The 21188-nt window shown below is 45.9% G+C and overlaps 1 protein-coding gene across 1 annotated transcript; it reads left to right on the top strand.

The window, feature by feature from the left end:
• The first annotated feature begins 3650 nt into the window (after positions 1-3650).
• Positions 3651-18264, top strand: SLCO4A1 (solute carrier organic anion transporter family member 4A1). The gene is made up of 11 exons (XM_082065522.1): positions 3651-4599; positions 5533-5623; positions 6465-6586; positions 6884-6995; positions 11420-11574; positions 12238-12433; positions 13030-13195; positions 13791-13963; positions 14322-14386; positions 14927-15075; positions 15883-18264. The coding sequence occupies exons 1-11, from the start codon at positions 3801-3803 to the stop codon at positions 16030-16032; spliced, it is 2178 nt and encodes a 725-aa protein (XP_081921648.1). The 5' UTR covers positions 3651-3800; the 3' UTR covers positions 16033-18264.
• The last annotated feature ends 2924 nt before the right edge of the window (positions 18265-21188 follow it).

Genomic DNA, 21188 nt, shown 5'->3' with positions numbered 1-21188 from the left:
ACCCAAGGTTCGCACTTAGTGTGAGCTGAGGAAAGTTCGTCAGCTGCCAGGAAAACAATTCAATGTTGTATGTGAGCAACTTGATCACTCTGTGCTTTGTTTTATCTCCCTTCCCTGAGGACAAGCCCTGTTCACAGGACCAGGAGCTGGATTTATCTCACTTCTGGGAGGCTTTCCTATTCCAAAAGCAGCGAGTGGATTACACTCAATCCATATGGTGGTTATCAGCTATGACAGAAGTAATACTGATAATCCTCTGAAGCCAAACTATCTGAGAAAAATTCAGTACGTGTTACCAAGAGAAATTAAATGTACAAACCCAGATGGATTTGTCCCTTTCTGGAGTAACATGGACTTAATACCGGGATATTGACTTTCCCCAAAGTCAAAGTATCTGTTTGCTAAGGTCAGGCTCACTCACACTTTGGGCAGAATAACATAGAGCACCCAGTGCAGCTACAGATCATCACCTGGGGCTGCTCCTCCCTGGTTTACAATACATTTTCTGATCATTCTTTAATCCCCCAATTCTTCTCCTTAGTAAATATCTCCATGTATGCCATAGGATTGAAAAAATGATTAAGCCTGCTCATAAACTGTAAGCTGTGTTCAGCTATAGAAAGCAGAAGTTATGAATAGATGCTTTTTGCCACAATAATACCCCGTAAAAGTCAAAAACCATAGAATGAAAGGGAAGATTAACTATTATTGGGCATGCTTCAACAAATGGGATTATTTTGCATGTCAGTTACGAGTTAATTTGAAACATTAATCTAATCACAGTCCTCAGCAGAGACACAAAATGTTTTTAATTGGTCCTGTGACTTTTTAAATGATCACCTGATGAAAAGCTTGTAAGTTTTATTATTGCTTTAATGCTAAATATTAGCCGGGGGAAGTCTTTACAAATTCCATGACGAAATACAAATCATATGCTTTCATTGCCTTGCTACTTTTGTTGTGTTGATTTGGTAACATTGGCAGTCTGGAACCAGCTGTACAGAGGGAAAAATAGATGAGTTAAAATCTTGCAGCAAAATGAGTAAATCTATAGCAGGGAGATAATAGCATTGAGCCTGATTCAATGTAAACAAGAAACCATCAGCTGAGTCATTAAAAACAGATGAATGGGAAGCAATAAATGAATAAGATGAATAAGAACGATTAGGAAGTGCATGAAGTTGGTTGGAATTTTTTTCACTTAAGATTATATTTTGTCCTCTAAAGTGGCATATGGCTCCTCTGAAAGCTAATATTCCCAGTGAATGTGTCACTGCTGGTTTAGAAACATTTTGAGAGATGAAAAGCAGCTTGATGGACAGAACCTGTTCCTGCCCAGAGCTCCTGGGTACGAGTCGTTAACCCAGGTCCATCGGGACATGGCAAGGACGTAAGATTTGGGAGCAGAGAAGGGGAAACATCTGCCACTTGGAGGAAAGCCTGGTTGCTTTCTTGGCAATGTTTCATCCCATGTTTACTGCTAGGACGAAGAGTAGTACTAAGGGTAAGATTAAGGGTGACCACAATCAAAGGGGAGGATGATCCGATCACCTGGGTCTGGTGGCCCAGACTCCTGGTTCTTCAAGGAAAAGAAAACTTGAATGAAAAGCTGTAATCTCTTCTTTGACTCGTGTAATATTAAAGTATCAATATATATTCATGAAATATCAGAGGAGATAACACAGTGCCAGTGAAGAGGCAGTAGGGGTGTTTCCTCCAGGGTGAAACTGCACCAGTTGGGGACTTCTTGGCTCCTGGTCGCATCAGCTAATTAACAGCGATGGGCTTTTTTTTTATCTACTGAAATCAGTGATAACAGAGTCAGGCCCCAGCCAAGCAACCTTGTTTCCAAGTGGTCAAATATAAGATCAGACTTATGTTTGATATGGGGAGTGTGCAGCTGGCTGCTGTGCAGGAGGCACGTTTCATTTACACTGGGGTAACATGACCAGTTCTATGCCTTAGAGCCTGATCCAGAACCTAATAATCACATCTGACTTTAATAGAGTGCTAAGGCACTCTTATTTATTGTTTTCTATATTGCATCCAAAGATAAGGCAATAGATTTAGCGCTGTGAGAGTCATAAGGATGCTGGAGGGATGAAAAAGTGAAAAAATATAGTCTTGCATCCTAAGCGTTATCTTTTTGTGCCAGCGTACTACAACAGTCTGTCTCTGCAGCAAAAATTCAGTGCCTGCAGTTAGTTTTTGCATTTACATGTTACACATCAAAGTCATCCTGCTCTATACTCAGCCAGCAAAAGTACAAGTTACCTGGAGGAATCCAGCATAGACTGTAGAAGTTGTGCCCTCCTAGCTGCCCAGCTCACCCTGCCCTTGTGCAATCATCAAATTCCTACTAAAATCTGGACCCTGAAATATTCTGTGCAGTCTGCTCCCCAGACAGGGTAATGAAGATAGAATTATTTGTCAATGAAAGGTGAATCTCATTTGTTTAAATTGCCTGGAGGACCAGACCTGTTGTAGCACTGCTGACCTGATCTTTAAAGCAGCAAGTGGTTTATTCTGGGCTGGGAGCAGGACCTGCATGCTGCTTTAAGCATTATGTTCTGCCAAGTCCTCCTGCCCTGGTGCCTGCAAGAACCGCTGGTACAGGGAAGCACATCAGTGCACACCATTATCTACCAAGCAAATGTCAGTAAGTTTTCCCAGCAACACACAGATGAGTTTTCATTTATTCATCAAAGGCAGCAATATTCCCAGGTTACAGTGGTCTGAACAAGATTCATTTTATTGGGGAAACAAGTGCTTGTTTTTCCTGTTCCCTATTGATGAGCCCAGTTGACATTTCAAGAGGAACATTTTTCAGGAACCTCTTGAACAGATATTGGCAAAAATATTGGGAAACACAGGATGCTTTGAAGATGCTCTCTAATAAAATGGTTTTTGGCTAGCATCTGTTGCATATATAAGTCCAGCATCCAAGGGAGAACCTTGTTGTTTTCATATTTATATTTCAGCCAAGGCATTTAAGAAAAAATGCTCTTGGTTGCTGGCGTGATCAGGTGCTGGGATGCGCAGGAACCGTTTGAAAGAAGGCACGTTGGCATCAGTAATCAGGTTAGAGTCAGCTGCCTCTGCCCTCCAGCTCACTCTGAAATGACATGTAGTCTAATTAGTTATAGAAAGGCTTTTACTGAATAGCTGTAAACAGATCCGAGGGCTTGGAATAAAACCAATCTGACTGTGGAAACTTTTTGGGATAATTATAAACTGTTATTGGCAGACTGTGAAAAAAGAGACCAAAGGACTTTTAACAGTGGGAAACTTGTAGCTGTGCGTGCTGTTCCCTGCAGGGGAAGGAGGGGACAAAGGCTGTGAGGGTCCAGCATCTAGCCAGGGGCTCTTAGAGGAGGGATAAGGGGCTTCAGCTGGTACAGATACTGCCTTTAGACTTGACTTTTTTTTTTTAATGGTCTTGAATGTTTTGTTCTTTTCTGTGTTGTTAATGGTGCCCCAATACCTGGGGTACAAAGACCCCCCCATGGCGGAGGGCACACATCCAGCGAACTGTGCAGTGAAATGCTAATACTTAGTAAAACAAAACAAAACCAAAAAAAAAAAAAAAAGAAAGAAAGGTCTGATATAAAGGCATGTGTAAAAATTCTCTCTTCACAGATGAGACAGAATGGTTCTGGCTCAGACCTTCTCGCCATCACTCTGCTGATGTAAGCGCCCAAAATTGCATCTCCCAGGCAGGCAGGTCCTCGCTACCCCACGAAGCCACCTCAGCCACCAACACCACCTCAACCTGCCACTTGACTCTTGTGTTCCCCTTCATGGCAATGCCCCAGAATTCAACTGGAGAAAATGGCTTTTGTTTTGCTCAGACACTTGACTTCTCCCGCCCTTCTCCTCCTCTCGGTGATGCCGGCCAGACCTGCGGCACCCCCTTGAGCAATGGCACCGCATCCTCCAGTGTCCCCAGCCCCTCTGACTCGTGTGCCAAACCCCTCTGCTCCACCACCCCGGGAGAGGAGGAGCCCCAGTTCCGCGAAGGGATTAAATACGTGTCGGCCGAAGGGGAGGAACTGGCATGTGGCTGGGGGGGATTCACCCCTGGGTGCTTACAGCTCTTCAACACCTCCAAGGGCGTCTTGTTCTTCCTCTGCGTGGCCTCCTTCCTGCAAGGCATGACAGTGAACGGCTTCATCAACACGGTCATCACCTCCATCGAGCGACGCTTCGACCTCCGCAGCTACCAGAGCGGGCTGATCGCCAGCTCCTACGACATCGCCGCCTGCGTCTGCTTGACTTTTGTCAGCTATTTTGGGGGGAACGGCCACAAACCGCGCTGGCTGGGTTGGGGCGTGCTAGTCATGGGCTTAGGCTCCCTGCTCTTTGCCTTGCCCCACTTCACCACAGGCCGGTACGAGGCGCGTTCGGCGGCAGAGGTGGGGGTGTGCGGAGGGAACCAGAGCCTGCCCTGTGCCCAGGCTGCCTCCAGCCTCTCCAGTTACAGGTTTGTCTTCATGCTGGGGCAGTTCCTGCATGGGATGGGAGCCACGCCGCTCTACACGCTCGGCGTCACCTATTTAGATGAAAACGTCAAGACTAACTACTCCCCTGTGTACATTGGTGAGTTGAGCCGGGGTGGGGGGGCAGCTGGGCGATGGGAGGGAGAGCCGGTCCAGCTGCCTTGGCACTGAACGGCCCCCATTGAACAGTTTCACAAAGAAGTCCTCCCAGTCTTTTGTTCCCGATGATGGGCGAGGTGGTAATCACAGGGAAGTGGCAGCTGCTGGGGTGATTTTGATTATTTACAGACAGGAACTGTAAGTGCAGCTGGGTATTTTCACTCCTGCAGTGCACGCCCTGCAGATCAGAAGGTGCCTCCTGCTCCCGGCACGGGGCTGGCTGGGGAGAGCTGCTCAGATGCTGCTGGTGCAAAGCACAGCCAAGAGAAGAGGTTCATTTCACTCCTCTGCTCTGTATTGCTGATCACACAGCAATTGCTAAATGCTTACAGTCCTGTTGGGTGAAATTGCTGAAAGTGCTGACCCTGTAGCAATTTCAAAATTTAGCAGTCTGCCCATACTGTTGAATCAGAAGGCTGTGCAGGGAGAGAAGATCACAAGGAGATTATCAGTAAGTTGACGATCTCTGCACAGCAGTGAACCAAAAGAAGTGCTTGTGATGCCACGTTTAGTGTAGACATTGTGTGTTGTCAGTGGGGAGACAACTCTGCTGCTCATCACACCAGCAGTGGGCTCAGCTACATCCCTGCTAAAGCATAAAACAGTAACTACCTAAATATGGTTTTCCACTGAACCAATTTTACCTGCCCTGTGCTATAAAAATTCCCAGGCTGGATGAAAATGTTTCCCTCATTAAAACTGTCTGGCTTTGTTTCTCAGTGGCTTAGGGCAAGGGGTGCGAGGGTTGAGCATCCCATATCCAGGAAGGAATCTGGCTGCGGTGGGGTGGGGGATGCTGAGTACCAGTGATGCTCCGCAGCATCCCTGGCTGAAATCCTGCCATTTATCTAACACCGCTTGTCTTCCCTTTCAGCTGTTTTCTACACTGCTGCAATCCTTGGGCCTGCAGCGGGTTATCTGGTAGGAGGAATGTTTCTAAATATTTATACTGAAATTGGCAGAGAGTAAGTCGTTAAAAAAATAATCTTGTTCCTTTTCCTTTATGCTATACGTTTCCTTTGGGGTAAAAAACCAATAATAACAATCTGGAGAAATGACCTGGTGGCTGGGTGGAAACATGCCCGTGGAGTTCAGCCGTGTTTCTGCAGGAGTGCAGAGGCTGGAAGGGTGGTTTGCATTAGTGCTGCTGCTGGAAGAAAATTGCTGACAAACCTGTCAGCTTAAATCCTTCCTCACGCTGCACTGCCTGCGCTAACGAGGCTGCGAGCAGCAGGTGAATTTTCTGAATGACTTCCCTCATGAGGCAACGCTGCCAGCAGTGCTGCTCGTCCTCCTGGTAATCCAGCCGGGATGCTTTAGTCCTTCCTTGCTTCTGTGTATTTGTGATTTATTCTTATCTCCTTACAGGCTCTTTGGCAGATAAATGGGTTAGGAAGGGGGAGTGACTTTCCAGGGAGTGGAATGAATTGTTTCTACCAGTTTTCTTGCAAAGGTTGGCTCTTAGGTGGAATAAGGATCATAGCAAGCCCCAAAGAACAAATGAAATGGGGAGAGGTGAATGTGCGAGCTAGAGATTAGAGAAGAACTAAAGGATGTAGTTTCTGGAGCTTGTTAAGTGTTATGCTCTCTGATAAGGCAGGCAGTGCTGTGGTGTGGCAGGAGGGATGATGGACATGGCATCCCCAGCAGATCACCATGGGAGACACCAGAGCCCCGTTTCCTTCGCTGATGTCCCAATGTGGCCCCCAGCCCCTGCCAGCTTCAGCAAAAGACATGCCAAGCTGTCCTGCTCCGCTCCAAACCACCACCTCTCTCCCTGTGTCCTTTCGGCTTCATTTCTTACAGGATTGACATCGCCCCGGAGAACACGCTGTGGGTGGGGGCATGGTGGATTGGCTTCCTGGGGGCCGGAGCTGCCTCCCTCCTCATCTCCATCCCCATCCTGGGGTACCCCCAGCGCCTCCCAGGTACACGGCCCGAGAGAATTTGGGCTGCTTTGGGGCTCACCTTGGGGTTTGCATCCTTCTGCACGCCTGTAGCTGAGGACACGGGGCAGAGGAAGAGCTTCCAGTGTTTAAATTTTAATTCCTACATGGATTTCACCCCTGTGGCTTTCCAGCTGCCTGTTTCCCTGCTCCTCCCTTGCAGGCGTTGGCAGAGGGAGGATGTCACGTTGTATTTTCCCCCTGCAAATCCACCATTTTGGTTGCATCTGCATCCTGTGTCTCACATGCTCCTTGTTCCCATGTGCCTTTTGTTTTCAGGATCCCAGCGATATATTGTTATGAGGGTGTCAGAGGCTCATCAGCTAAAGGACGGGAGCCATAAGAAAGCATCAGATCCGGACTTTGGGAAAACAGTTAAAGATCTGCCTCGGTGAGAAATCCACCCAATGCATGGGGTTGAGGGAGCCAGCCTTGAGGTGATAGATGCTCAGGCGTTGTGGTCTCATTCTCTCTCCTCAGCAGCATCATTTCTACCTGTTTTCTTGTCTCTGGCTTCACCTGGCCCAGTTGGGTGTTTTCCAACATCCTCTCCTCTCAGTCCCCTTGGGGCTTTTCTTCCTTTCCTCTGTTTTCGTTTGTGTTAAGTCCATGTTCTGTCCTTTATTGAGAAAAGAGAGTAAACAAAACCTTGACTCTGATAGCTCTGTTCCAGTTCCAGGGAACAAGATATCCTGCACTGTAGCTTTCAGTTCCTTTTCTCTTTTATTCTACTTTTGCATTTTCCAGCAACCGTTTCTGTGTTACTATTTCCTATCTCTCTGGCAAAGCAGTGACACAGCAATGTGTTTAATCACAGGGCCACTGCTTGGCTCTGTGCTGTGAGTAAAGACACTGGTACCAAAGGAGGTTTGGTTAGGAAATGGTTTAAAGGGATCCTGGGTGGGAACATGTGAGTGACCAAAATAAAATGTGGCCCTTTATCCTGGAAACATTTGCTATGGATCTTTGAAATATTTTATGATTTATATTTTGTGTGTGTTGAGTTGTGTTTAAATGGCCTCAAGTTGCACCCGTGGAGGTTTAGATTGGGTATAAGGAAAAATCTCTTCAAAGAAAGGGTTGTTGGGCATTGGAACAGGCTGCCCAGGGAAGCACTGGAGTCACCATCCCTGGAGATGTTTAAAAGACATGTAAATGTGCTACTTGAGGACATGGTGTAGAGGTGAACTTGACAATGATGTTGGTGGTTGGACTCGATGATCTTAAAGGTCCTTTCCAACCTAAATGATTTTATGATTCTAGAATGAGGGCAAGGGGAGAGGTACTGCTTTATTTACAGCTTTATTTAGCTGGTGTGCAAGCTGTGGATGTTGCAGAGATATCTGCCTATCGATTCCTTTCAGAGCTTGCAGTCAATAAGGGGATTTTTCTTTTTTTTTCATTTTTCTTGTGACTGTTCTTAGGGAGGAGTTTGCATCCATGTGAGATGGCAGCCCCACACAAAGGCAAACACTCAGTATTGCCAAACCCTGTGCCACTGCCAGCAATTACTTCTGAACTTTAGTTGTGGCGTTTGCCGTCGTGCCGCAGAGAAGGGCTGAAGCAGGTGCTCAAGATGGGCTTTTCAGCAACAACCGCTCTGTGCTGTGTCAACGTGACATTACACACTGGTCTGAAATTCTTGGAGATTTCTTAGGAAGTTTACCAGGGGTTAAGGCGGTTTTATGAAGAATATTACATTGAATAGATTTCAATACTGTTATTAAATGGCATTCTTGACTGGGTGCCATTTTCCGAGGTCACGGCTTAATCTCTGCACGGAAATTAAAATCAAACCCTTCATTTAAATAATGATAAGGCTATGACTAAAACCAACACAAACAGGGTAGCAGAGATGGAGGAAATTCAGTGGTTGATGCTTTTCTTGCTTCTGTGGAACAAAGTTCTCACTGTTCCTCAGGAACAGGGGTCTGACAGCAGGTATGGATACAGTCCTCCTCGAGGACCATCTTCTTTCACCCCTTGTTTCTGAAGAACAAATACCCAAAGGTGGGCTACTCCTATCAGATAATTCAAATCAGTCCAGACCTTAGTGTGGTTTTTGTTTGGAAGCAAAAGCCTGATAGACTTTGGTGTTCTCTGCTTTTGATTAATAAAAGGGAAGTGCCTTAAAGGGTTGCTATTCTGGAAACTTGCATTAAAGAGGAGATCCCATCTGTGTGTGCGGCTCCTGGGGACACGTGGGCCAGGCTGGAGAGCGAGGCCAGAGGACACTGTTGCTTTTGGTTTAGTAAGGGATTGAGTGCTACACATTTTCTCACAGTACAGACACTAATTCTCAATAAGATAAGCAGAAATACTGATGAAATAAAATACTAGTCTGTGCTGTCAGGTCCTTTCTAAGCGAGCTTAATGAATTGCTCTATTCACAGTGCTGCCTAAGAGCAGGAGCTTACAGGAATGTGGCCAGTACAGCTTAATCCTCTGCCCTGAAGAGACTTCTTGGGTTGAAAAGGCCTGATAAAATAGCATTTTCCATTCTCTGGTTCCATATGATTGGTCTCATGAAATAACCCCTGCTGTCAGTGCAGAGGGATTCAAACAGAAGACATATAGAGCTGTGCCAGGAGAGGAGGTTTTGTCCTAGTGAGCTACAGGACAGAGTTTGTGGGGATCTCTCACTGGTCTGTCAGGCCCTGATCTTTTATATGAGAAGCCACAGGCAATAATTCACTCATCCCTCTTAGATTAGTTGGCAGGATGGGGCTTCAGTTTGTCCCGTGGCTTTACTACTTTATACAAAGGGAGGCTGGTTTACATTCCTGCAGGACATATGTGCTGCCCCCTGTTCCCTTGGTGGTGTTGACAGTATGTGTCATTTTTATGTGCTGGAAAAGTGCCCGTTCACATGCTCTAGGATTGCATAAATATCTGTCTATTGTTATTGACTCATTAGCTTGTGGCTGGACTCTGTTGCAGGACGACTACGTGAGGACACAGCACCTGTGTGTGTCCATATCAGTAAAGACTCGCAGGGTCAGGCTTTTATAGATGGTGGGATTCTTCTCTTGGCAGTGCTGAGCCTCCTGAAAATCCCTTTGGCTGCAAGAACTGAGGGCAGCCAAGACTGTTCAAGAGTTAAGTGGTTTTTTGGTGTGTTTGAAGCCCTACTGATAGCAGTGAAGAGGTCCCTGTTCACTTTGGTAAGGTTTTATATGCTGTAGCTCCTCACAAGTACATCTTCTGTCTACAAACAGATATTAAATTACATGAGTAAGTTCTTACTCTTAGCACTGAAAAGAGTTCCTCTACATTTTCCTACCTGCAAGTCTAACCTGTTGCCTTTGGCCAACAGGCACAAAATCACACCGGTGCCAGGAGACAATTCCTCTCTTTTCTCTTGAACTGTAAATAGTTGAAGGCACTGTACATTTTCTCCATCAGCCACAAGATCGACAAGTGTTTTCTCACTAAGGTATTAGGCTTTGTGCTTCCAAATAAAGCACAGTCAAAAAGATCATTCCTGGAAAATAGTTTAGTAAATTAAACTAATCCCAACAGCTAGACAATGATTTATATAAAGCCCACTGTAATCGAGGTGTAAGAATCCGTGGTATTTCTCTCTTTCAGCTTCTTTGTTTTGGTATAATGAAATTATCCACTTTCTGTGGGTAAAATTGTGTAAATCTGGTGCTGAGCCTCAGCACATCTCTCACTCCATTTAATACAGTAGGTTTTCTCTGATTTCAAAGCAGTAGGTGGTAAGTGGCTGTGCCTTTTATTTCAGCGAGCATCTCCTGGCATCCTTGTCGCTGCCATCGCTGCGGGATGATGGGTTTGCGCCTATCTCAGAAATGGGATGATCTGTGGGACTGGGTCAGGCCAGGCTTGGGGAAACTCAGGCAGCAGAATTTCAGGCTTGTTACAAAACACTCCCTGCAAAGCAGTGTCAACGCTCTTAGTCCAATATCCGAGATAGCGAAAGATAATTGAGACCATTCCATGTGCCTGAGGGTGTTTCTGTGTCTCAGAGATGGAATTGTTGCTGGATCATCTTTCTGCATATAAATGACACATGGCAATTTTTCAGGCATATCTATGGCTCTCTACTAAATACCGGTGGGTTGAAAATAAAATGTATTTGCTCAACTTGTACATCAAGCTTAAAGTAAAACTGCTTAAATTGAGAGAGAAAGATTGCTTTATGTTTTCCAGTGAGATATAAGGTGTCTTGGAGGTGTTTCGTCCATATAGAAAGGCTTGCTTGGTATTTCCCCTGAGCTGCAAAACACCCACAGTTATCAGAGATTGTTATTCTCACGAGGACATGGTGCCCCTGAGTAGCATGTGCATGCTTGAGGATGTAACACAACATTGTTCCCTGATCTTGGTTGAGACAGAATTCCCAAGATAGCTGCCATCAGGGACTAATAAAACCTTGAAATCATTGCGATTTGGTGAGAAGTAGAGTCCTTTCAGTATTGTGCCATTTAGGAATGAAGATAGAACAATTCCCAGTAGGAGCAAGAGCCAGATCAAGCTGGCATATGAGAGACATTATATATTAGAGCACAGTTTGAGGGCAAACTTGTTGATCCCCTCCTGCAATGGAGACCATCTCCACAAAGCACCAGCATCTACACTGTGCAGGCTGGCAGGGCTCAATAAGCCCAAGTGTTGGAGCTCACTGCTCTTTCAAACCCCAATTACCTCCTTTTGCTTTTTTTCTTTCAAAGAGATGCAGCATGATGGGATGCTGCCTCATCTAACACGTGGTCCTTCTGACTTGACAGGACAGACCCACAATCAAAATATGCCACAGTGGTTCAATTCCAGTGTATTTGTCCTTCCCAGATCAGTCCTGTTGCTTCTGAAGAACCCCACCTTCATCTTCCTCTGCTTAGCGGGAGCGACCGAAGCCACCCTCATTGCTGGGATGTCCACGTTTGGACCCAAGTTCCTGGAGTCTCAGTTTAGTTTAAGTGCCTCTGAAGCCGCTACCTTTTTTGGTAAGGAAACCAGTTTTTTTTGCAATGTTTTCCCATTTTGCCTACAAATACAAGAGCACTGTAGCTCATTTAGAAAGGAGACAAAAAAGCTTTGCAGTTCATTTACAGAGTGGTTATTGTTTTCAGGTATTAGGATCATTTCGCATCAGCACATCTGCACCAAGTGCGTTTTCAGAGCTGTGTCTGCTGACATCAAGAAGAAACGTGTCACTTCTGTAGCCATCTGTTACCCTCTAGAGGAAGGCAAAATAATTGTGGTCTATTCCTTTTAGTGCATTACCAGGAAACATTAACTAAACATCTCTTCTAATGAGGGATGTCTGGAACTGGGGGATGTATTTCGTCAGCATCCCCAAACTGGGAAGATTCTCATTTAATTCCCATATTATAGACTGAAGAAGTGGTGTCCCACAGGCATCGATACTCATGATGTGCTCATTAAAGAGTCTGTTTTAAGATCTCTGGATAGGAAAAGCTTCCTGACCAGGCTCATGCCATGTTACCCAAGGTGTTACAGAGCACCACCTCCTGTAGCAAAGTCCACATGGCAACCAAGGGATTATTCTCATGCAGACATGCTGCAGTGAATGTGTTCAGACACGAAAACTCCTTGCTGACATTTCTAAACTTGCTTATGTTTTATTTTTCCCTTTTTTTTTTCAGGTTATCTAGTTGTGCCAGCCGGAGGGGGAGGCACATTCCTGGGAGGATTCCTCGTGAATAAATTTAAACTCCGCTGTTCAGGAATCATCAAATTATGTTTACTTTGCACAGTGTCAAGTCTGCTGGCTATATTCATTTTTTTTATTCACTGCCCTAACATGCCGATGGCAGGAGTAACTCAGACGTATGAGGGAAGGTAATAACAATCATCCCATATGTCTTGTGCTGCATGGCCCTGGTCAGAATAGAAGGATAACTCCAAATACATGGTGCTGGTGGTAGTCATGTGTGAATGTGTTGGGGATGGAAGATGATATGCAGTCAGTCTTAGAGACAGATACTGAGGCTGAGACTCAGAATATAAATGTCCTAATTTTTGCACCTAGTTGGAGTTTGTGGAAGAGGCTCCCCCATTATGAAGGGAGAGGATATGAGCACTGCCTGAGTGTGAGATGCTCCACTCTTCAGTTGCCCTCACAGGATCCCCCATCTCTATCCAGTGGGATAAATTGGACTGAAAGTGGGAATCTCCTCTCCAAGTGGAGGTGTCTCCCTATGAGCTGGTCACTTAAACTCCTTTGGTAGCTGTTGCAAAGAGACAGCTCCAGGGTACGATTCCTGTTCATGGTTAAAATTGGGTGAGATTAAAAACTTCCCACATCTGGCTTTATGCTACTTGGGGATCCACCACATGTCCTGCTGTCCCCCCTGCTCATCCTCTTGCTCTACCCATTTCCTTCTGGAAAATTTTGTTCAGTGTCTCTCCACTGACCCCTCCCATGTTTTCCTTAGTGCTTTGCCTGGTGGCCACCTCAACCTGACAGCCGCCTGCAACGCTGACTGTCACTGCCTACAGGAGACCTACAGCCCCGTCTGCGGCAGCGATGACATTATGTATTACTCTCCCTGCCATGCCGGCTGCAAAAGAGTGTCCAAAAACCTCAGGAATGGCAAGAAGGTATGTCTGACAGCACTGTATATTAACGAGGCAGTGACACATCTTTGGAGTGATTTGGCTGGCTCTGCAAAAGTGTCCACAGGTTTGAGCTTTGCTGCAAATCAGTGTAAAAGCTCGGTGCAGGAGGGATGCTCCCAGACACCACCTGGGATGATACTCTGTTTGCCTCTCTCAGTGTGTCCAACTGGTTTTGTCTCACTTTGGGTCAAACTGTGTTGAAATCTGTGGTAAATCACCCAAACAGATAAAGGACTTGGTAGGCACCTAATCACTGTCACAGTGCTTATTTTGAGTCTTCACTGCACACGATGCAACTCCTCATCCTTCCAGCATGTTGCTTGTAGAGATAGACAAAGGCTTAAGAAGGGTAATGATGACATTTAGGATTCAAGGGCTGCCTGACAAAGTTAATTTCTCTCGTTTAATAACCTGTTCTGAAACAGAGGTGTGTCAACAATGCAGCTTGATTTCTGCTTCACTCTCCTCCAGGACAAAAACCGGCTGGTTTCTGCCCTCCTTGAATTTCTTTCTTTTTAAAAATTTGACTGTCACCACACTCTCCTTGGCAAAGCACCCACCAGCCTTTCCTTCCCAGGTCTATCAGGAGTGTAGCTGCATTGAGAAAACCCTCCTGCCCAGCCCCGGCGACGCAGAGGCAGGGAAATGCACCTCTTCCTGTGCCAAAAGGCCCCTGCTCCTCTTCTTCATGTTCGTGGTGATCCTCTTCACCTTCCTGAGCAGCATTCCTGCTCTGACCGCCACTCTGCGGTAAGCACAGGATCACTTTATCCTCCACCAGCACTGCAAGAATCCACCTCATTGTCCTTCTGGCTCAAGCCATAGGGACAGTGTGATGGGAACCACCTTGTTACTGACAGCCTGGAGACATCAGGACTGATTCCCTGCTCTGTCTAGCTGGGAAAGCAAATTTTAGCATTGTCATTGGGCACCCATGTTTGTGTCCCAGTTTGCAGCAGTGGTGGGGAGACACTGCACTGGGGTCAACCTTGATCTCCAGAGGGGCTGGAGGTCCAAAGTACGGTGGACCCAAGCACATGTCATTGTGGGGCGGAGAAGTGCCATGCAGCCTGGTAGCGTTTTTAAACAATCTCCTTTTGTTCCCCAGGTGTGTCTCCGACAGGCAAAGGTCATTCGCGCTTGGGATCCAGTGGATTGTAGTCCGAACACTAGGTATGGAACAGAGTGAATTTGGGCATGGGTATGGTCTGTTGGCTTTGTGGAGCATGTGCCAAGCTGTTACCTAAGAATAAAACAAGTTTGGTTGGAAAAGGAGGGGGTAAGAAACATGCTGTTGAAAGGAGGATGTTTTTTCTTGTTTGTTGTCATTCAGAAAAACCTAATTCCATTTGCATATGGTTTGCAAACTGAAAATGAAGGATTCTGTAACGTTCGCAGCTGGCGTTGAAGAGCAAAGTCCAGGAAACATGTCCTTATTTTAAGAAAAAAGGGGCAGGGGCATCGAAGGCTCCTGTGCTTGTCTCTTGACATGTACGTCAGGATGGTTGAAAGACCCACTGAACTCTCAGATCTTGAAATTCAGTGTATTTTGGGTACCTTGTGGCTCTGGGTACAGCTGTAGATGTTGTGGGATGAGTTTGCTTATCACAGTAGCAGCAGAAGAGCCTGATGCTTTTCTGCAAACACCTCACATCTTGCAAAGCCAACGCATAGGGGCTGCCCAAACTGAAGGTCCACTCTCTCTTCCTGCAGGAGGCATCCCTGGCCCCATTGCCTTTGGGTCCATGATTGATAAATCCTGCCTGCTCTGGCAGGACCAGTGTGGTGAGCAAGGTTCTTGCTACGTTTACCGGAACTCAGCCATGAGTCGATACACCCTCATCGCTGGACTGGTCTACAAGGTGATGCTGCCTGTGAACTTCACCCTCTGATGAAGGGGACAGGTCTTTAGGGGACAGTGTTTTGCTCTGGGAGGGAATTTTACAAAATTGGGTTGTCCTGATCTGCCCCCCCTGCAACCCATTAGACCTTCACACAATGAATGTTCTCAGGGACGGCAAAAGCTCCATTTGCTTCTTGCCAGGTAATGGTGCTCCAGACACCATCATTCTCTTAAATTCCTATTACTTTCTAGGCTCACAGCTTCTGTTGCACCATATGAAATGTCTCCTTTTCTCTCTACAGTTACAAAAGTGATTTTTTGCTAGAAATAGAGTAAAATATGTAACTGCAGCGTGTTATTGAGGATGAGGGATGGCATTATGGGCAGGCTGTAAATAACCATTCCCGGATCACTGCTAGAGAATAAGAGAACTTAGCTGTGTATTTCTTGTTTATTAGCTGAAAACCATCATTTTAATGCTCCCGAACAACTGCTTGCACTGGACAGTAGATTTTAGCAGTTGCTGTGACAAAGAGGCTTTCAAAAGCCTTCCAGTAAATGCCTCAGGCGGTGTTGATCCACAGAGCTCTGTGCTCCAGGTGTCCGTGTGAGACTCAACACCTTTCCAGATTCTCACTTTCCCATTGCTATAGGCTAAATTCAGATTTTTGCCTTCTCTGGCTCTGTGTGCTGGTTCTGCTGCCCAGGCTGGGCCTTCAGCATCATCCCCTCCCCAAAGCTTGGTCAGCAAATCTCATCCCAAATGAGGGCTGGGTGCCTGGTTTTGGGGGGAGTAGAGAGTAACAGGATGTCTTCATGGCTGCAGGTACTTGGGACAACCTTCTTTATAGTCGCCTGTTTACTCTACAAACCCCCACCAACAGAATCAGCTCCGGGCAGCTCGGATACATCTGAAAATGGCAACTGTGACCTCCAGGAACACAAACCTTCATTGTCGGCTGAAGAGCATATATAGCACTGCACATGTTGAATTGACTTTCTCAGTCTCAAAAATATGATGAGAAGATGTTATGCAGTCCCTAGGGGGTTTTAAATTAATAGTAATATTATAACTTTTTTTGCTTCAAGAGAAATAATTTAATTAACCACTGGTGTGCTTGCTATTTTCTTAACAGCAGAAGCACATTTAAAATTGTGTGCTGATGCCATATGCAATTATTTAATTTTATTTAAAGAAAGGGCTGCCGTAGCTTTGTTCTTTGTCTGTGACAAGCAAGGACCAAGGACTGCATTCTCCACTCATGGAAATAAGCACCGGTAACTCCAATGGAACATGTGGGTTGTAAACCACCAGAAGATCTGGGCCCTAATATCTGAGTTGTGAAGCCAACTGTAGCAAAATTCCTGTTGAGACTTCCTAAGCCTGGGAAGAGCCCTGCTGTCCTGTGGTTTGCATTGCAATGGGGACGACTGGCTCTTAAACTACCATATGCAAAGCAGACAGCCCCGGCAGTATCCTCCTTCTTCCTGCGACACAAGGCATCGCTCCTTTTGTTCAGGAGCAGGTTATCTAGTTATGCAAATTCACGTTCCTGTGCACTGGGAGATGGGTTTGTGAGGAGATTTGTCTGGCAAATTCATCGATACACTACAGGCAGCCATCCCCAAGAGCTGCCGAGCATTGTACGTTCACTGCCTCATTCCATCGCAGGGTTTACATCATGGTGACACTTCAATTTTTTTTCTTGCGTTATTTAAAGGTGACGCCTTTTGTAATGCACTGTGCAAAACTTGAACTTCTGGCTATTTGTTGGGGGCGGGAAGACATGAGATACAGATCTATGCAATGCTTCTCTTCGGTTGCTCTGTAAAGACATTGAAGTTGGGTAGATGGGCAAGTCTGAATGAATTTAATTTGTCTCTGGACCGCTAGCTTAAGGGCTAGCTTACCCTAAGGACAGGCTGCCCTGTGGAAAGAAGATGCTGACTTGGAACTGGCCTGCTTGCAAATACAGAGGGCAGTGTTCCCAAAAGGACCTTTGAATGTGCACTTGCAATATTGACCGGGACGTTTCTGAGCGTGAGAAGTGGAATTTGGGTGGGTGTATGTCTGGCTATCCTCTCACACCAAATCAGGTACGGCTGGTGCTTAGTCTGCCTGTATTTGCACAGCCACGAGATCAGGTACAGCTCCAGGAGGCTGTGGCCCCTGAAGTCTACACTGTATAGATATAAACCACCTTCCTAGGGATGGGACCCACATTACCGAGCTGCAAAACTGACACTTCTATTGTGCCAGCTGCTCCTTAGAATTACTTTGTAGATGGTTTTGTATATTTTGTATATTTTTGCTTTCATAAGCAGACACAGGATGAGCATTTGTCTCCTTCGTTAGCAAAAGACCAACTATCAGAGCAGAGGTGAAGGTGTTCCCATTGCAGACAGGGATTGTGGTGCTGGGAGCGTGGTCCATCTTCAGGTTGATGGTCAAGAAAGCAGCTTCTTCCATACACAGATCCCATTCCAGCACAGCCCAAAGGAAGTGACCTTCCCCTTTCCAAAGCCTGCAATTCTCAGCCTTTATCTTCTTGATCATCTCCAGTAACCACTGGAAAAACTAGAAGTGCTCAGGGTGAGATGGAGGGTGGCTTTGACTGCTTGAACAGCTTTGGGGCACAGCATGCAGAAGAGCCCCATTTTTCCAGGGAGGCAGGATTAGACACACTGATGCAGGAGTTAACCCCAACATCACCCAGACACCAAAGGCTTCACCACAACCTCCTGCTGGGTTTGGAGCCACCTGCAAACACGAGCTGGTCTCCAAGACAGCGATTGCCCTTCCCAGAACACAGACACCCTGGGTACAAGCAGGGATCTCGGGTGGGGAAAATGCATGAATGTATTTCGGGGACATACTTTGTGTACGGTGTACTTATGAAAGGTAGAAGTTTTTCTTAAGAGGTGTGTAGATGAATATTGCAATGCAATTTTAGTGCTTATAAAATGAGCTTTGTCTGAGTGTGTTATTTCCAGAGCAAAAGAAAAGCTGGTGGGATTCTGGGCATTTATTATGCTGCTGTGGGACTGGTAAGTCATGGATTTAGCTAAGCAGCAACAAAACATTCCTTTTCTGTAAACAGGTTATGCAGGGGTACAGGTAACTTAAAATATCTGAAAGTATGTTTCCCAGTCTCATATGAAGTATTATATTGCTACAAAAACACAGAAATATAACCAGTATTTCACAGGTTACTTGTGTGTTTGTTTTGTCACCCTGTCCCAGCTGCTCTTCTCGACAGGGTGGCTGGATCTGTGCTGCCGGGGCAGCCCGTGCCACCTGCGAATGGGGCCACCCCATGGGAATCCAGGCTTCACCACAGGTCATGGTGGTACCTCCAAGGAGGAGCGTTTGGATTTAGGTTTGTGCTTAAATCGTGGTGATAACAAAGCCCCTCGTGGATGCAGGAGCTGCGAGCAGCATCGTCTGACTGGTGGGACAGCGGGTGACATTGAGACCCTGTGGGTCAATGTCTCCTACTGACTTACCTTCTCCTTCTGAGACTGAGGATAATTGATTTTAGAGGCAAAATGAGATTTTTGGTTGGTGGGAAAGAAGAATTAAAGAGGGATGGTAATACCTTCACTGCCCTCCTTCATTCGCAGACCAACCCTTAACAGCCTCAGTTTCCCCCAGACCTACACTACGCAAACGAGGTTAAAGTCCTGTGTCACCTATGGTTTGCTTAAGGGGTGACTCATGTTGTTAAAGAACACAAACAAACGCTGGTTGGTATTGAGGAGAAGCCACAGGGAAGAAAAACAAATGGGCACCCAGAAGGGAGTCCAAGCGGGAAGAACTGAACATTATTTGTTTTAGACAAAAACCCAGGCAGTCAATGAGCTGTTTTTCTCTAGTGCGGAGCTTGTTTGGAAGCTTCCTGGAGGTTTTAAAATGACAGCAAGTAAAAGCTTTGAATGTGATACACAGATGGTTTTGCTGAGCTTCCTCCCCTGCTCCTGCTGTTGTGGCCTCTTCTACACCTGGGTGTGCACAAGAGCCTCAATGTCTCCCCTCGGCTTCCCCTGCCCCCTCGGCCTTGCCATAGGCAAGAACAGGAGCAAATACTGATAATCCACTTTTTACAGTTAGGGTAATATAACTCAGGAAGGAAATATATATATATATATATATATATATATAAACAAAACCAAAACCAACCAAACATGTTTTGCTTTAATCAAAAGAAAGAAACCCCTTCTTTTCTTTTCTTTTTCTTTTGTTTCAGGGCATCAAGAACCTTTTCCTGACCTCAGCCCATCGCTGTGGGTCGCTCGGGTTTTGTGTGGGGACCGTGGCCCCGGTGCCACTAGATGGCAATGGAGACAGCAGGACAGGGCTTGGCCCAGCATCGCTGTGCTGGTTGATGCATTCTTGTTGCTTTATGGAAAGGAGAAAAGGCAGAGCAGGGCACTGGATTCCAGATTTGCACCAGCAAAACGGCAAATATATTTTATAAGATCCAGATCGATCCAACGTAAGCTTTTAGCATCTAGAAACAGATCTTTTCCGGGAAAAATAGATATTATTTGTAATCAGAAAGTGATGCAGCAGGTGAGGGTCCAAACAGACCAGCTGTATTATTTTTACAAAAGCTTGTAAATTCTTATTTGAAGCCTTCCCAAGCAGGGATGGAGAGCTCTGAGCTGTCAATGGAAAAACAATTTCTTGCTTTATATTTTTCCTTCTTGATTTTCTTCTTCCCCCAATACCATAGTTGCAATCACTGTTAGCCTGAGCCTGACTCTGCATGAGGGGAAGATAAATCCACCTCCTCAAACAGCACTGTCCCTTCTCTGTGGTGCATGGCTCCATCATCCAGACCCTAAAAAGATTAACTCTAAAAGGTTATTTACCTCTCTTTGGAGGGTAACCTGTACTGTTCCCCCTTTACCTTCGTGCACCATCATTGTTGTGTTGTGTCTAAGCTGGAAACCAAAACTGAGGAGGGTTTGGGGGGTGAAGGACTAAGGGGGTACCAACCCCCCAGCCCCAGAGCATGACCCAGGTCAGAGACTGGTGCTGTGCAGCTCCATCCTCATCACTGGTAAAACTTTGGGCAGTGGAGCTGCTGGACTTTTTGGAAAATATGGGTTGCAAAAAAGGGTGTAAAGGCTGATAGGAGAGGAGGGAAGAAATCTCTGCCTTGCCACAAGCTGACAGGGGGGTACATGCAACACCAGAGCAATTCGGACAACACAAAGAGGGGTTCACAGATTATTTCTTTGCTGCTTCTCCCCATAGCAAGATTTTCCCTTGGCTAGCCAAGACCAAGCAGTGTTATTCTGCCCATACAGTGTTAGACCTCTCTGATCTGACTTTCCTCTTGCTTCAGACAGAAATTGAATTGACTGCAGTCAACTAAGTGACACAGTATGAGGAACAGAACTGAAAAAAATAATTGAATTACAGGAGGATGAAATCTTTACATCCCCACAGGAGATCCATGTTTGTTTTCGTTGTACAGCAAAGCCTACCTGTGTTTTCCTGCGGTTGCACAGAATGCTTGTTTTGGAGCACAGCAATAACCCCGGGGTGCTCTGGTCCAGCTGAACTCAGTAGAAAACCTTTTATTGAGTCTGGTAGGCTCTGGATCAGGCTCATAATTAATAATTTCTCTGGCTTGCTTCAAAACCAAGTAGCAATAAAGAAGAGTAGTGTAGTAAAGGAAATGTGTGTGTGTTTTACCAACCTGGGCAGACCCAGCCCAGCAAACATGGTGATGGGAGATGTGTGGGGCAGCCGTGGCTCTGCTGGGGGAATGGCACGGGATTTCTATCCAACACTTCAAGGGGGAAGAATGTGCTGGTATTTTCTGTGGTCAAAATAATTCCCTCTGGAACAGAACAAATGCCAAGATTTTCTTGTCTTCCCTCAAGTTTTCATGTTGACCTGCACAAAGCAATTTTAGAAGATGAAAAGGAGACTATTCTGCTCCTTTGAATGAGGTGCTGCATTTCTTCTCTGGCTGAGGACCCTCCATCCAATTTCCTAGAGGCACACAGAAGACTAAATTTCATGTTAAATGAAAAATTTCAGTTATATTACATCTTGCTTGCTGCATTACCAATGTTCTGTCAGTTAATGCCGGGCCCTGAGAAACCTCCTAGAAG

The sequence above is a fragment of the Streptopelia decaocto genome (genome assembly GCF_964273445.1).
Source record: "Streptopelia decaocto genome assembly, chromosome: 14".
NCBI classification, from domain to species: domain Eukaryota; kingdom Metazoa; phylum Chordata; class Aves; order Columbiformes; family Columbidae; genus Streptopelia; species Streptopelia decaocto.
The sequence above is the reverse complement of the archived record's forward strand: the minus strand, read 5'-3'. Positions and strand labels throughout refer to the sequence as shown.